We start from the raw sequence: 15703 nt of genomic DNA, 5'->3' as shown, positions 1-15703 counted from the left end.
TCTGGCTGTGTTATTGATTTCTGATTTTACCTTTATTATTTCTTCCTTCTACTTACTTCCAGTTCAATTTACCTTTCCTTTACTGAGTCTTCAGGTGGAAGCTCGGCATTGATTCGAATCTTTTCTTTTTTCCTAATAGAGGTATTTAAGGTTATAAATTTCCATCTAAGCACTGCTTTCTTGCAGACCATGAACCGCTCATTATCACTCATACAAAATGTTTTTCGTGCCCTTTGTGAGTTCTTCATTGAAACAATGGTTATTTAGAAACACATCACTTAATTCTCAACTGTTTGGGGATTCTCTGATGCCTGTTCGTTCTTGATTTCTAACTTCAGTATTTTGCGGTGAGAGGACACATACTGTGTGATTTCAATCCATTTAAATGTGTTGGGACCTGTCGCCAGGTGTCCGTGTCCCCTCCTCCACGGAGCGTGCCTGTGGACGGGGCAGGGCTGAGGTCTGTCGTCTCGGCTCTGGAGTGCCAGGTAGACAATACCGCGGGCCAAACATGCACCTGCCACGGGGCGCCGCTGACCCCGCCACAGCGAGAATGGCGGGACCTTCACCTGCAATTCTCTATTTGTCTAGTCTCCTTTTGTCTCCATGAGTTCACAGCTTATGTCGCTATGTACTCAATTTAGTTAAATTCAGTCATTATTTATTCAAATATTTCTGCCCTTCCTCTTTTGCCGGTATTCTAATTACACACCTACCAGGCTTCTTGATGTTCACCCACAAGTCAACAAGGAGCCGCTCTTTTCTTAGCCCTGGTTTTCTTCTTTCCTTGCTTCAGTCTGGGGACTTCCTGTTCGTCAGGTCAAGTTCACTTTCCTTCTGCAGTTTCCATGTTGGGGTTTCGCTGGGATTCTGAAGTTTCTAGACCAGCATCTCCGAGCAGTTCTGGGAACCCCTGCCCCTCACACATTTCCTCTGCTCCAACCCCTCTGAGCCCTGCTTGAGAAGCTTTTTTTTTTTTTCAACGTTTATTTATTTTTGGGACAGAGAGAGACAGAGCATGAACGGGGGAGGGGCAGAGAGAGAGGGAGACACAGAATCGGAAACAGGCTCCAGGCTCCGAGCCATCAGCCCAGAGCCCGACGCGGGGCTCGAACTCACGGACCACGAGATCGTGACCCGGCTGAAGTCGGCCGCTCAACCGACTGCGCCACCCAGGCGCCCCACGAATCAGGGTTTTAAAGGTGGAATCATACTGCATTTGTCCTTTTCTCTGGCTCTGCTTACTCAGCAGAGTTGTTTTGAAATCTGTCCCCATTCTAGAGGCATCTGTAATTTGCTCGTTTCTGTCTTGCTGAGTGGTTCTCCCCTGTGTGGATATACCACAGTGTTTATCTGTGCATTTTTTTTTAATTTTTTTTTCAATGTTTTTTATTTATTTTTGGGACAGAGAGAGACAGAGCATGAACGGGGGAGGGGCAGAGAGAGAGGGAGACACAGAATCGGAAACAGGCTCCAGGCTCCGAGCCATCAGCCCAGAGCCCGACGCGGGGCTCGAACTCACGCGAGATCACGCGAGATCTCGCGAGATCGTGACCTGGCTGAAGTCGGACGCTCAACCGACTGCGCCACCCAGGCGCCCCCCTGCTTGAGAAGCTTTGATTAAATACACCTCTCATTTCCTCAGTCACGCAATGAAACTTACCTACTCTGTATTTCCCTTTTTTATCTCTCTGCTCGGGGCGTATTTGGGGCCTATTTTATAATTTACTAGTTCTCTCTTTCGCTGTGTTAATTTTATATTAAACCCATCTGTTGGGTTTTTTATATGCATCAGTTTTTTAAATATATCATTTCTAAAAGTTCTACTTAATTCTTGTACAAATTAGTTATGCCACTTTAAAATTTTTCCTGATCCCTGCAAATATTTCCAACCCTCTTCTTAACTTGTTATTTTATGATCCACGGTCAATGATTCCAATTTCTGAGTCCTTTATGGACCTTCTTCTGTGGACTTTGGCTGAACAGAGATGTGTGTCTCAAGGTTGATGAGACTGTATGACTGTGGGATCGAGGAAGGACATTTTCCCCTGGTCAGTTCAGAAGAACTCCATTAGAAATAAGGGAGAGTCAGGGCACCTGGGTGGCTCAGTCGGTTGAGTATCTGACTTCGGCTAAGCTCATGATCTCACAGCTTGTGGGTTCGAGGCCCATGTCTGGCTCTGTGCTGACGGCTCAGACTCCGGAGCCTGCTTCGGACTCTGTGTCTCCCTCTGTCTCTGCCCCTCCCCCGCTCGGACTCTGTCTCTCTCTCTCAAGAATAAATAAAACATTTAAAAAAGTTAAAAAAAAAAAGAAGAAGAATGAGTCCTGACTCTATTTTTAGGGTCTAAAATGACAATATCAATAGTCGTTAACGTTTATGTTGCACTTTTAAATGTCTACAACCATTTAAAATTTTTAATGTCCACAAAATCTCCCCGTGAGTTGGATTCTACTCTCTCTTTCTTGGACAAAGACACCAAGATCTGGGTAAGATGACGTCTTGCTAGATTCCTGCAGGGAAAGTGACAGAGCAGAGAGCGGGGAGAGAGCAGGAAACTCAGATGCGGTTGTGACACAGGAAAGCCAGGTGTCAGCAACAGCAGAGAGCTGAGCCGGCGACGACCCAGGGAACAGGTGTGGCCGCACCGGATCCGGCTGGGCCCGAGCCCCGGCCCGGCCCCAAGTGTTCGACCTCAACACTCAACGCTCAGCTACCGTCGACCTCAAATTACAGTGTGCCGCGGCGTTTGAATGATACAAAAATACATCTTCAAAACACAAAATACTGTTTTCTGATCTCAATTTTTTTAATGCTTACAATTTGAGGAACTCCTACCTAAGCTTCTTTTTATCTCCTACTTCAATGTGAAACAAATGGAAATAGGTTTCTCGTGGGAGCCTCTATACAACAAATGCCAAACCTCAAATCTCTCTCTGGAAAACACACCTCAAGATCTCTATCGTGGCGTAGTCTCCCCTCCGCACATGACAACACCACCCCGGCTTCACGGCTGGCCGCACACATCACCCTCTCGGCCGATAAGACCCCGTCCCCCTGAGCAGCCAGGCACTCGGCGCCTGCCTGCCTGAGTCACTCAACAGATGGCACCGGGACGCCTTCCCCGGACACCGCGGTGACCGTCACTTCCCTGCTGGACTATTAGGACCTGGAGGGTGAATTCACATTCCTTTATAGATGTTCTGCAGGATTTCTACAGCTACTCCCTTGTGAAGAAAGCAGATTTCAGATACAACTAGCTCTTACTGAGCGTGGAGTGTGTGACGGGCCCTGGGCGACGAGCTTTGCGTATGTTATCTCAGCAAACCCTCACAACGCCGAAAGAGGTGGCATTTCAGGCTCAGAACTCACCTCACGTAATGTCCTCCAGGCCAAGGAGAGCTAGGATTTTAATCCTGGTGAGCACGACCCCTAGCGCTAGGTGCCGATGACCCGGCGTGTGGTTTTAAAACAACACGTTTCCATGACGGTGAATGAACTAAGGAAAGTTATACTATTTCTCAGCAATAGGTCACGGTTCATCACTCACCACCACCAGCGTGGGGCGTCCTTCCAACCCCCAGGGGGACCCAGCCATACTTTCTAGGATCAGCACCTTCTTAGAAAACAAAGCCCAATACATAACCATAAACAAGAAAAGGTCATCGGTCCCTCGGAGGCAGAGGCGCAGTCACAGGCCAGGCCCTCACCTGGAGGCTCACCCTCGAGCAGCAGCACAGTGGTGAGCGGGTGCAACACGGCGGCTCCTGCGGGCTCTTGGGGGGCAGTGAGCCGCCTGCCCGCTGGGTGACGGCACGTGGGGGGCTTGGAATCAGCCTGGTGGGAGTATTTACACCACAGCATTCAGCAAAAACGACCAATCACGCTTCTTCTCCCCAAAGTCCAATTGCTGGAGATTTACAGGCACACAACTGGGGTAGACTAAGAAAAATACAGTGCTCATTTGGTTGATCTCCTTCATAAATTGGGGAAAAAGATAACCAGAGGGAACATATTTGACAAGAGTTGAGAAATGGATAGGGCACCTGGGAGGCTCAGTCAGTGCAGCGTCTGACTCTTGATCCCAGCTCAGGTCTTGATTCCAGGGTCATGAGTCCAAGCCCCACGTTGGGCTCTGTGCTGGATGTGAAGCCTACTTTAAAAAAAATGGGGCGCCTGGGTGGCTCAGTCAGTTAGGCCTCCGACTTCGGCTCAGCTCATGATCTCATGGTTTGTGGGCTCGAGCCCCAGGTCGGGCTCTGTGCTGACAGCTTGGAGCCTGGAGTCTGTTTCGGATTCTGTGTCTCCCTCTCCCTCTGCCCCCCTGCTCGTGCTCTGTCTCTCTCTCTCTCTGTCTCTCTCAAAAATAAACATTAAAAATGTTTTTAAGTTGATGAATGGAAGAGCGAGAAGAGTAAGCCTCCTAGAAAGCAGAGCTTCAACTCTCAATGGCAGGAACACGCCCTCGGTCCTAGACGCCTGTCAACGCTTTAATGCTGGGATCCACACGGCTCCAGCGGGGCCACCCGAACCACCGACCTGGGACACGCGGGGCTGCCCCTGGGACAAGGAAGGCTGGGTGAGACACGTGAACGACACCAGCAGCCTGTCGAGCTTTCGCTTTAAGAGAAGCTCGATGAACGGGATTCTCTGGCCGCCCTACCTTTTTCCAGCTTGCTGCTGGCTCCGGGAAACGAAATTTCCTCCAGTTCGACCCGCGAGGCATCAGAGCCTGTCTGGGCAGTCGCTGGAGCTTTGGGGGCCGGTGCCAAAGGCTGTGCCTGGTACTTCAAGCATGAAATCAGGAAAATCTTCTAGCTCGGGTCCGTGACATTATTGGTCAACACTATAGAAGAATTCAAAGCCTCTCTATCTTTTCTAACCACACGGCCCACGCTTGGGCGGTTCATTGAATAATATGGCGACGAAATGCCTTAGCCTCTATCTCTCCGCACCAAACACAGAGCGCTCTCTTGGCGCTAGGACAAGGCTGCTGCGGAGCCAAATCTCACCCGAGAGGGGGAGCCCCAAAGTGCTGCAGGAGAGCCCGTGTCCACCCCACGCGTGCCCAGGTACTGGACCCCTTTGCCCATCTGCTCTCCGTCTCTCGGGGATCAGAGAGGCCTATTCACCCCAGGAACCCTTATCGTACCACCCGGCTCATCACACTAGTCCCAGAGGGAACACACTCGGGTAGGATGAAGTCCTAACCCTAACCCTAACCCTAACCCTAACCCTAACTCTGTTTCCCGACTGGGGAGGAACGTGCTTTGTTCTCCGACGGTTGGGCGACAGAGGTGACGTTTGGAAGAGAGCGCCCCAGCACAACACAGGAAGGCTCTCCAGACGGAGTGTCTCTTCCTCACGAACAAACGACGCGAACCCTCGCTCCTCCCGGAGGGCGCAACGTCACGATTACGCAAGTGACACCGGGTTTGGAAATACGGCAAAGTATGTCACAAACGTTTCAACTGCCAACCCGTCGAGCCTTCGTCGTCTCTAAGCAGATTCACCATCACGTGCAGGGCCCCTTTCCGTACAAATAAGCCCCCGGGGGGCAGACTAGAAGCACTGGGTGCCAGGCTGGTGGGAGGGCGGGACAGCGCCTGCGTGGGGGCCGCGCACGTAGGTGAGGAGTTGCGCTCAGTATTATTTATCGTCTGCGTCCCTTTCCTTCAGGAACAGCACGAAAAAAGGACTCCGGTCGTCCTCATTCCCGCCTCCCGCTTCCTCTCGCGCTCTGAGCCCGCGGTGAGCTCTCCTTCGGGCTGTTAGACACCACCCGAGAGAGCGCGACGCCCAGGTGGGCACCTACGTTCTTACCTGGTGAACTTTCCACGTGACTCTGTGTGCTGGGTCAAAGCCATCTCCGTTTCGAGATCGACGGAAGCAGACTGAGGATTTCCACAGGCTGTCCGCTGCCCCGCTACGTGCACCTGTCCCCCGTGAGGCTGCGTGTCCCAGCCTCCGGCCACGCCGATTCTGCTCGCTCAAGGTGAAGGCAGACACCTGGGGTTTGAGGGGAAGGAAAGGGAGCCCCGCTCATCACTTTCTCAGGCTGAGACCGTCTCACGGCCAAAGCCTCCGTAGGACTCAATCCTTACCCTTAAACCTGAAGGCCGAGCGAGGGCCAAGGCACAGAGGCGCCCACATGGATGGGGGAGGGGGTCCGTGCATTACCTAAGACGTGCAGAGGTCACCCCCAAAGACCCCTCTGTGAGGGTGGCCGCCCTAAGCGTGCATGACTTATTTGCCTCAGTGCGAACCTGGAACAGCTTCCTGGGAAACACGATATACCTTCGGGTACATCTTGCTCAGGATTACTGTTTATGGTACGCACACCCACTCTTCTGCTAAAAGGTGAAATCTCCGTGCTGTTGCAGGAGCTCCAGGCCTCAGGAAGGACCGGCAGAGTCACGTCCCGGGTGTGAGGCCAGCGCCCCGAGCGGCTTTTCCTTTCTTCTACAAAGTCTCTTCTAACTGTTCACCCATGCTTCCACAGAACTCCACGTCAAAAATAACAAAAATTTTAAATACAATGCGGCATTCCAGATTAGATGCTGGAGCCAAAAACGGGGGAAAAAAGATATTCTGGAAAAACTGGTAAGATCAGAACAAAGGAGATCAGTTAGCGGATGTCCCAAGGCCGGTTCCCTAGTGGTGATAAGTGTGTACGGGGCCCTGAGAGAAGAGGCATGAGAAGTCTGTTCTTTTTCAAAGTTTTCTGTGTATCGAAGACTATTCCAAAATAAAAGTTTACTTTAAAAAAAGGCAACCTAACCTGAAAGGTCAATGTAATTACTTTATTACTAATTTCCATAAAGGATTACGACATCAACAGGGTACTTCCCCTGAACAGATGGCTGTGTAAGTCTTCCCGCTTCACTAAGCTTTGTACGAATTTATTTAATACAATTAATTACAATATAGAGCATCTTTTAAATAAATTCACACAAAACCAACTTCTCAGCTAATTGGCTACCTGAACACAGGAACCTAATCACCACCATGTACCAATTGAAAATACAGTATTAAATACACACACACACACACACACACACACACACACACACATTAAAATCCAACAAGTAAAACAACCAGGAAATGGTCCTCAGGAAATTTGCTAAGTATGTTGACCCAGATTTAAGGAAGTTACTAACACCTTCCAGAATGTTCCTCCTTGAAAAGCCAGCATATGGTGGCTAGATCCTTAGGACATATCCCATCCGTGAGGACAGGACCCATGGACAGGTGACGGGGTGTAATTCACCAGGCCGGCACACGAGAAAGCAGCTGAGCGCAGAGGGCCAGGCGGGGACAGGATGCACAGGACAGGGGTTCTGACGTGGCGGGAGAGGGCAGCTCCAGAAAGGAAGGGAGGAACAGGTGCACCGCTTCCCCTGTTGGCCAGGAGAGCCGGCCTTCGCTCACCTGCAGAACGCTGTTCACCTGCAGAATGTGCCCGCGGCCTCAGCTCCCGTGCACACTTGTTGGGCCGCACGAGGATCATCCAGCCTGAGCGCAGACAGTCCTCCTCAAGAGGGGCCACGGGAAAAGAGGCGCCGTCCTTCGCTGTGTCCCAATGAAGAAACTAGTGTGTGCTGGGGCAGGGCAGGCACCGTTCACAATAATACACGTGTCTGTGACAGGATCCTGCAATGTGACAATCCAGACACAGAACTCAAGATGCAGAACCAGAACATGTTTTTGGAAAAGAACGCCTTAAGAATCAGAGTCCCTTTCAGGCGGCTTCCACTCTTTGCTTACACATTTTGAGAAAACAAACTGCAAAACAGATAGATGCCCAGGGCCCTCCTTCGGGACAGGGCCCCCATGTCAGGGGCAACAGGAGGGACAGAGTCAGGCAGCCTCGGGCCACTGTAGTTTTTTCAAACTGCAGGAAAACAGGAGACGGAATTCTGTGAAGTGAGGAGTGCTGGGCGTGCCTCCTTCCAAAAGTTTAGGGAAATCAGTTTTACACAAAACATAAGCAGCAGAGGATCAAGGTGAAATCAGTATGAGAATACCGAGTCATCACATGACAAAGGACACAGAACACTACAGCGTCCCTAGAGATGGTGAAGACACGCGTGAAGATGTGCCCACACCACAAATATAAACTGTGACCTCCCGACTCCAAAACCAAGTAAATGCCACAGATGAACGTTACGCCACGTGGGGACGAGAGCGTTCAAAATCAGACAATTCAGAAATGAGCTCATATTGCCGAGGACGTAAGAAATAAGGGAAAACATCCCAGAAGCGAGGAATGAGCTAAAATACAAGGAACACAAAAATGAGTAAAATAATGACAAGACAATTCACATTGGAAGGGGGAGCGTTTTCGTAATAAAAATAGGTGAGGATGGGGCGCCTGGGTGGCGCAGTCGGTTGAGCGTCCGACTTCAGCCAGGTCATGATCTCGCGGTCCGTGAGTTCGAGCCCCGCGTCGGGCTCTGGGCTGATGGCTCGGAGCCTGGAGCCTGTTTCCGATTCTGTGTCTCCCTCTCTCTCTGCCCCTCCCCCGTTCATGCTCTGTCTCTCTCTGTCCCAAAAATAAATAAAAACGTTGAAAAAAAATTAAAAAAAAAAATAGGTGAGGAGATGGAGAGAAACTGAAAGAAATATGAAAGAGGAATAAGGAAGGCAAAGACAACCCCACACGGGACAGCAGGTGCCAAAAACTGAGCGAGGGGAGGGCTGGGGGTCGTTGGCCACAGAGCCGGGCACTCCAGGCCTACGCTGACTACGCCCTGGAGACCCAGGGATCCTTGTGGGGGCTACAGTTAGCCAAACTGCCTTGCGTATTTGGAAGTTGCCAAGAGTCCTCTCCACACACACACACACACACTCACAGTGACTATGTGGGCGGGTGGATGGTAGGCAACCTTACTATGGTCACCAGTTTGCAATACAGTCATCTGTGACTTGCTTAATGTTATTTGTCAACCACGGCCCAATAAATTCGGGCAGGGAGAGGGCACCAAATGCAAAGAATACTGCGTCCAACAAAGATTTCCCCAAATACCTTTTTTAAAGATTGGAAACATCACACAGCAACCACCTGGCTACGGCCTTCGGCAGGGCTCCCCCAACGACGTCCTCCCTCCCCTGGGCCACCCTCAGCTTCTTAGCTGAAGCTCTGACCGTCCAGCCACCCCAGGCCCCTCCAGATGGGCAGTGTCTCCCCTACAGTGGCTGTGGCTCCTGTCTTCTTGGGCAGATGGCTGTCCTGTCGCCAGCCCGCAGGGTCCACAGTCCAGCCCGCAGGGCTCTGACCTGAGAGGCAGCTGTGGGACACACACTGCCCAGCGGACACCTGCCCAGGACTGCGTCGCTCACAGGGACCCGCAATCCCCTGCGGGGAGCAAAGGGCCGTGAGCCCCACCCTGCTTCCCCGGGACTGACCCTGACCCCTGACTCCAGGCGGACGCCCTGGACCGCAGGTCCGTTCTCCCCGCACGCGCTCTCTGACCTCACGCTCCCCCACCCTGGGGTCCCGTCTCTGCTGGAAACGACACCCCCAAAGTGGGGCTGCGCGGGTGGCCCGGTTCCAAGGGCAACGGCGACACCGCTGGGCTGACTCGAGGAGCGCACCCGGGGGGGGACAGGGGCGGCACGGGGGCGGGACTGTGCGGGGAGGAGGAGCCCGCGGAGGCGCCGGGTGGGGTGGTGGGGGTCGGCGCAGGGCCACTGCGCAGCCGCGGAAAGGCTGTGCGGGGCGGGGCGGAGAGGTCGCGGGGGAGGGGCGGAGAGGTCGCGGGGGAGGGGCGGGGGTCTCCGAAGGTCTTAAGGAAGGTGAGGGCGCGGGGAGGGGAAGGGCCCTTCTCCGCCCCTCCCGGGGTCTGGGCAGCTGCTCCGGGATTCCTCCTTCCTCCGGGTCACCCGCTGCGCCCCTTCCCACCCCCTACTCTGTCCTGGAAAGGCCGGGAGCTGGCTCCCTTCTAGGAGGTGGCTCAGCAAGGCCTGACCTGGGGGCGCGGGGTCAGTGCCTGGCTGAGCAGCAGCCCCTCTAGCCCAGCCCCGCCCCTTCCAAAGGCTCCCGGCACAAGGCACCTGTCACCCCAGGTCCCCAGGGCAGCCCCTGGCCCGGGACGCAGGGTCCCTCACCTCCTCTTGGAGGCCTTTGGGGCCTCTCCCCCTTGGGGGCGAAGAGATCCTGACTCCCTGAATCCTGCCTCGGGTACCTCCCTCCAGGCACCTGGCCCTGAGCTGCCCCCTGGGGTCCTTGGATCCTAATGTAAAGGCAGCTCCGGAGAGCCCCCCTGCCCAACCTCGCAGCTCCTCTCACACTGACCTAATCTGCTCCGGGACCCCCTGAGGAGGCGCTCTGGGAACCCCAGGCACAGACAGTTCGTCAGCTGCTCCTGAAGGGAAGGAATTACAGGTGAATACTTGGTTTCCTGAATCATGTTCTGAGATTTCAGCCACCAAGGATTTTACGACTATTTTTGGTAAATTACCCTATTTAGGGTAAATTTTTAGAAGTCCCCTATTCTCTCCCAACAACTATTGCTGCTATTCATTTGCACGCTACTGTGTACGGACATTTTGTGTCTGTGGCCCCGACCCTCCCACAGCGATCCTGAGAAAGCTCTGCTGTGACAAGGGTGGAGGCGGAAGCTCGTGGAGACCTAGCGTCTTTTCACAGCCGCGTGGCAGCTGAATTGCAGAATGCAGATTCGAACCCAGGCCTACTTGGTTCAGAAGTCTGCTTTGATTCACCACACCCAGCCGCCCGTCACCATATGTCCCGGAGAGTCGTTGGCAACTCAAAAGACAGACCTCCCGTCTCTGCATCACAAAACGGTTAAGGTGCGGGAATCTGTGAGTGAGTGGAGGTCAGGCAGGACCTGGAGGTCAATTCTCTACCGACACCGCAGTTCAAAGCTTCTGGAAAGCAGAAGGGCCCAGCTCCTGCTCCAAGTAAAATGCTGCCTTTGACTGGAGACACCTCATTCCAGGTGTGCCACGCAAAATGCAGTGACGGGTACCAAGGAAGCCAACAGAAGATTCAGTGCATCTGTGAAGCAGAAAAGCCGTGAGGAAGTAACCACTGGCATCTTTAGGGAGCTTCCAAAGAGCTCTTTGACTGGGGATGTCATCTATTCAACTCAAATTTTTCCTCTTTACAGATAAATAAACAAAATCGGACCTTATAATGAAAAGAAAATTGCCAGCACAGAGGGGAATTGAATGATCTATAAATTAGACCGTGATTTATATTTCACTGACACAAACTATCCATCAGCTGAATGACTTTTAAATCAATGCTATAACGCGTAAAATGGCGCAGCTTCAATATCGGTCCCCAACTTCATAAATCAAAGGAGCAAGATGGGATCAGACGGTGACCACCCTTGTCAACCACTCAAATCATAAATTACGTTCTCAGACGGCTCCCGCTGTGGGTCGAGGGTGGCATCTTCGAGCACGGGAAGCCACGGAGGCAGGCGAGCCCTTCTTGTCACCACGGCCACCACGCTTGTTCTCCGGGGAAGCCCGCAGCCCCAACACGCCTTCTGCCTGGCCGGGGACGTCAACGGAAGGCCGTGGCAGGAAATGGATTTCCATCATGCTATTGAGAATGGTAAAGGTAGATTTGGTTACTGTACCCCCTGAAGATGTTGATTTGGAGCTTCCGGCCAGGCTGTCCACTTGCTGTGTCCATTGAGTCCAGAAGTCTGGGTCAGTGGACCTGGCCTACAGCTCGGCACCGTTGGCCAAGTCACCCAACCCGTCCAAGCCACAAGTTCCTCGTCATCAGAGAGGGCTGGTGATTTGTGTCTTACAAACAGGTGAGAATAAAATGGAATACAAGTAGACAGGTGCTCAGGAGGGAGCTTTGCATGTTACTGCCCTCAGCTCAATAATAATGTGCACCTGTACCCACGGGGGTTGGGGCCGGAGGGGGGGGCGCAGAGGCAGAGACTCCCATGATTCCCACACACATCCACTCGGCTCAGTAATAATGTACACCTGTACCCGGGGGAGGGGGGAGAGGCAGAGACAGAAAGAGGGAGAGAAGGGACTTGCTCGATGAGCGTTTTGTGTTGTTTTCCTCGAACACGAATTGAATTCTGAGAAATATTTTTGTTTAATTTTTTTGCACTAGTAAGATGATCATAAGGTATTCCCTTTATTTGGTCAAGTTGGTGAGTTATATTGACTAATTTCATAAACCCTACTTTGGTTCCAACATGTTGTCATTTCTATATTTTGCTATAATTGGATTTGCAATAATTGTTCAGAATTTGGGGCCTATGTCCGTGAGTGAAATTGGTTTCTGATTCTCGCTTCTGATAATGTTCTTAGCAACTTGGTACCAGAGTGGCACTACCTTCATCGTACAATTTAGGAAGTGCTCTGGATCCTTAGCTCTCCAAAGGCACGTGCGTAAGATCGGCATCCTGTATTTATTAGATATTTGGAAGAAATCACTAAAGTCAGTTGGCCTTACATTCTCCGGGTGTAAAATATTAAGTTGCATATTTTATTAACAGATTAGAACTATTCATGTTTCCTATTTGTCCTCATGTAACTTCTGACAGTTGGTGTTTTTCAAGATATTTTTTCCTTTCATCCCTACTCTATCGAATGTATTGACATAAAATTGTCGATAATATCTTACTATCTTTTTAACGACTAAATCTATTGCACTGTTCCCTTTTTCATTCTTAATCATGGTGTTTCGTGTCCTCTCTCCATTTATTTTGTTTTCAGTGGCCGTGTTAGTGTTAGCAATTTTATTAATATGTGTAAAGAGGTAATTTTCAGGTTTGTTAAGTTTTTCTATTGTGTAAATATTTTAAAATTTCATTGATTTTTCCTTTGGTCTTCATTATATCCTTTCTTTCGCTCTCTATGGATTTATTATCTTATCCTTTTCCTAGTTTCCTGAGATGGAAGTTTATACTGTTGAATATCTACTCTTTTTTTTTTTTTTTTCCAAGATATGCATTTGGAGCTAGGAATTTCTTAGCTGTTCTCCACAGGTTTTTTATGTCTTATTTCTGTTATCATTCTGTTCAAAATGCTTTCTAATATTTTTACTTTGTTATTAACTTCATTATTCATGATATTAATCACTTTATTATTAATAGTAATGAAATATTTAGAAGTATGTGGCTTAATTTCCACATTTTAGGGAATTTTTAATTATCTCTGAGTTTTTACTTCTACTTTAATTCCAGATGGTCAGAGAATAAACTCTGGTATATTTTCAGTTACTTGAATATGGTCTGTTTCAATAAATGTTTCTTTTGGACTTAAAAAGAATGTGTGCTCTGCAGTGGTTAAGGGCAATGTTCTACATAAGTCAGTTGGGCCAACTTAGTTCATTATGCTGTTGAGATCTTCTCTAATTTTAGTGAGTTTTTGTCTCTTTGTTACTGAGAAGTGTGTTAAAATCTCCAAAGTGATTGTGATTTGCCTCTTTTCCTTTTAGTCCTGTCAGCTTCAGCTTTCTCTATTTTGATGTTGTATTATCAGGTGCATACAAGTTTAAGATCATTGTGTCTTTGTATAGAATTGACTTTTTTACCATAGTGAAATATTCCTTTTCATAGCTATAATACTTCAGCCTTAAACTCTATTGATTTAGCTACAACAGCTCTTTTTCATCAAGTGCTTGCAAGGTGTGTCTGAAAGTACTCATGTTCCCTGACAAGCACGAGATAAAACGAAATGGCTGGTTTTGAAACATGTTGCCAGGATCCCAGACGGTGGGTGCCCGGCTCTGTCAGCTTGTGTTCAAGCCCCGAGAGAAGCAGGGTGATAGGACTCACAGCCAGGCCAGCCCCACCTGCTCTACTGTGACTGACTAGAATCGGGAACAGTGTTCTGGCATGGGGATAGTCGCTTTAGGGAAAGTCTGAGGCCTGGGAACCACAGGCTGATTCTTACCTAATGTGTGGTCATTTCTTCCCAGTTTGTCCAGGAATGTCTGGGGTTCCTGAGGCACGGGACTCTCAGGAAAACCAACGTGAGTTGGCCGTCCTGCCTCTCAGCCCTGCTTGGATGGCCTTGCCCCTCCTGTCAGGCTGCACTGGGCTTCCTGCAGTCATGGCCACTGGCCCACCCGGAGCGGATTTCTCCGCCCAGCATGCCCCATCTGGGTGGTATAGACGCACGTACGTGTGTTTGCTCGTTCACAGGCCCTTCCACACTGAGAGGGGAGCGGTGGTGTTTCCCTTCTGGAAGAGCTGAGCCAAGAGGCGGCCCCGTGGGCACCCACCTTGGAGGCCCCTGGGTGCCCCGCTGGAGGGAGCAGGGCTGGCCGTGGTGCGGGCTGGGGGGCAGGGGACCGCAGGTGCGCCCCTGTCTCCGGACCGCAAGGCACCGCTGGACGAAGACATTCCCTGTTTGTCGCCCGCTCTTCCTCAGACTCTGGCCCCAGCCGCCAGTGCCGCTTCATCAGGCTCTGCGGAAGCCCCCCTGGGAGCAGCGCACGGGAGCCCGGGTGTCGGTGCTGCAGGCCCCGCCTGCTTCTGACACCCCGTGAACTTTCAGCTGGGAGGCATCAAGGAAAGCTCGCCCACACGTTGTGAGTCTTCCACGGCCTCCTGCCGCCTTCTCCCGGTCTAAAAACTCCCACGAAGCCGACAGGGCAGAAACCGCGGCCTCCTAGTGTCTCCGGAGCCACAGGGACTCTCCGGGGCAGAAGGGACGCCCCTGCCGGCGCCTCCCTGGCCGTCCCCGGGCTCGGGGCCCAGCGGCCGCCGCGACAGCCCAGCCGGCTCTATGCCGAGCTCCGCACGGTCGCGGCGCCACGCGGCCCGTGGAGGACGGGTCCTGTCTCTGCTCGGGCGCTGGCAGGCGTGGTCGGGTTAGTCGCCAGACAAATGTTTTCTGCCACGAGCGTTCCGAAGCGGTTCCAGCGAAGGTGGCAGAGAAGGTGGGAGGTTAAGGGGAAACGGCGGCAGCTAAAAGCCACCGGTCAGGTCAGCGCGTGTCCCCGAACAACCGCGGGCGGCTTCCCGGGGCAGGTGAGTCCGTTGCGGCGAAGGGGCCAGAGGTGTGCGGCCGACGCGCCGATGGCAGGACAAAGCCACGGCCGAGTGTGAGGAGCCCGCGGCGGCTGTGAGCGGTGAAGGGGCCGCGCCCGCCCACACAGCGATCCGGGCGGCGGGACACGCCTGTGCCCTCGCATGGCACGCGTCTGCAGCCCTATCTCAAGAATGGAAGTAAGAACTGAGAGCCCTCAATGCTGCTTCCGGAAGCCGGGGGCAGCGGCAGGGACTCGGTCCGATCGGAGCAAAGTGGTGGCCTCGGTGACACAGCAGCCCCAGAGCCGACCCGATCGGAGCAGCGGGCACCCCGGGCGAAGGGCACCTGACCTACGTTCCATCATCTCCGCCGGGTCATTGAAAACGTCCGCTCGCCGGCTGTGGCTTCCCAAAGTCCCTCAGGAGCAGAGCACCGTTGTGGAGGCGGGGCGACCACGCTCCATCCAGTGCCTGTTCCAATCCCTGCGGCATCGCGCCGGCTCCGCCTCGGGCCTGCAGCACGGGGGGGCCCCCAGGCTCTGCCTGCGCGAAGCCTGCACACGCGCAGAGGCCGCGAGCTCAGCGTCCCCGTCGCGTCCAGACAGCGGGGAGGGGAGGCTTGGCGGGGAAGAGACACCTCTGTGTCTGGCCCCAGAGGGAGAATGGGGAACACCGCCGTGCCCACAGTTGGGCAGGGCCCCCCACCTCAATCGGG

General features: G+C 52.3%; 1 protein-coding gene across 1 annotated transcript in view; it reads right to left on the bottom strand.

Annotated features, from left to right (window-relative positions):
- The window catches only part of LOC121040854 (uncharacterized), a 43670-nt gene extending 28190 nt beyond the window's left edge, over window positions 1–15480 (bottom strand). Inside the window, exons 1-3 of the mRNA XM_040491572.1 lie at window positions 15385–15480; window positions 9410–9694; window positions 5825–6010 (exon numbers count right to left, since the gene is read on the bottom strand). Coding sequence (XP_040347506.1) covers window positions 5825–6010; window positions 9410–9694; window positions 15385–15480 — 567 coding nt within the window. The remainder of the gene's footprint in view (window positions 1–5824; window positions 6011–9409; window positions 9695–15384) is intronic.
- Window positions 15481–15703: the final 223 nt, after the last annotated feature.

Source organism: Herpailurus yagouaroundi, unplaced genomic scaffold, assembly GCF_014898765.1.
Source record: "Herpailurus yagouaroundi ecotype Mexico unplaced genomic scaffold, PumYag 29, whole genome shotgun sequence".
Taxonomy (NCBI): domain Eukaryota; kingdom Metazoa; phylum Chordata; class Mammalia; order Carnivora; family Felidae; genus Herpailurus; species Herpailurus yagouaroundi.
The sequence above is the reverse complement of the archived record's forward strand: the minus strand, read 5'-3'. Positions and strand labels throughout refer to the sequence as shown.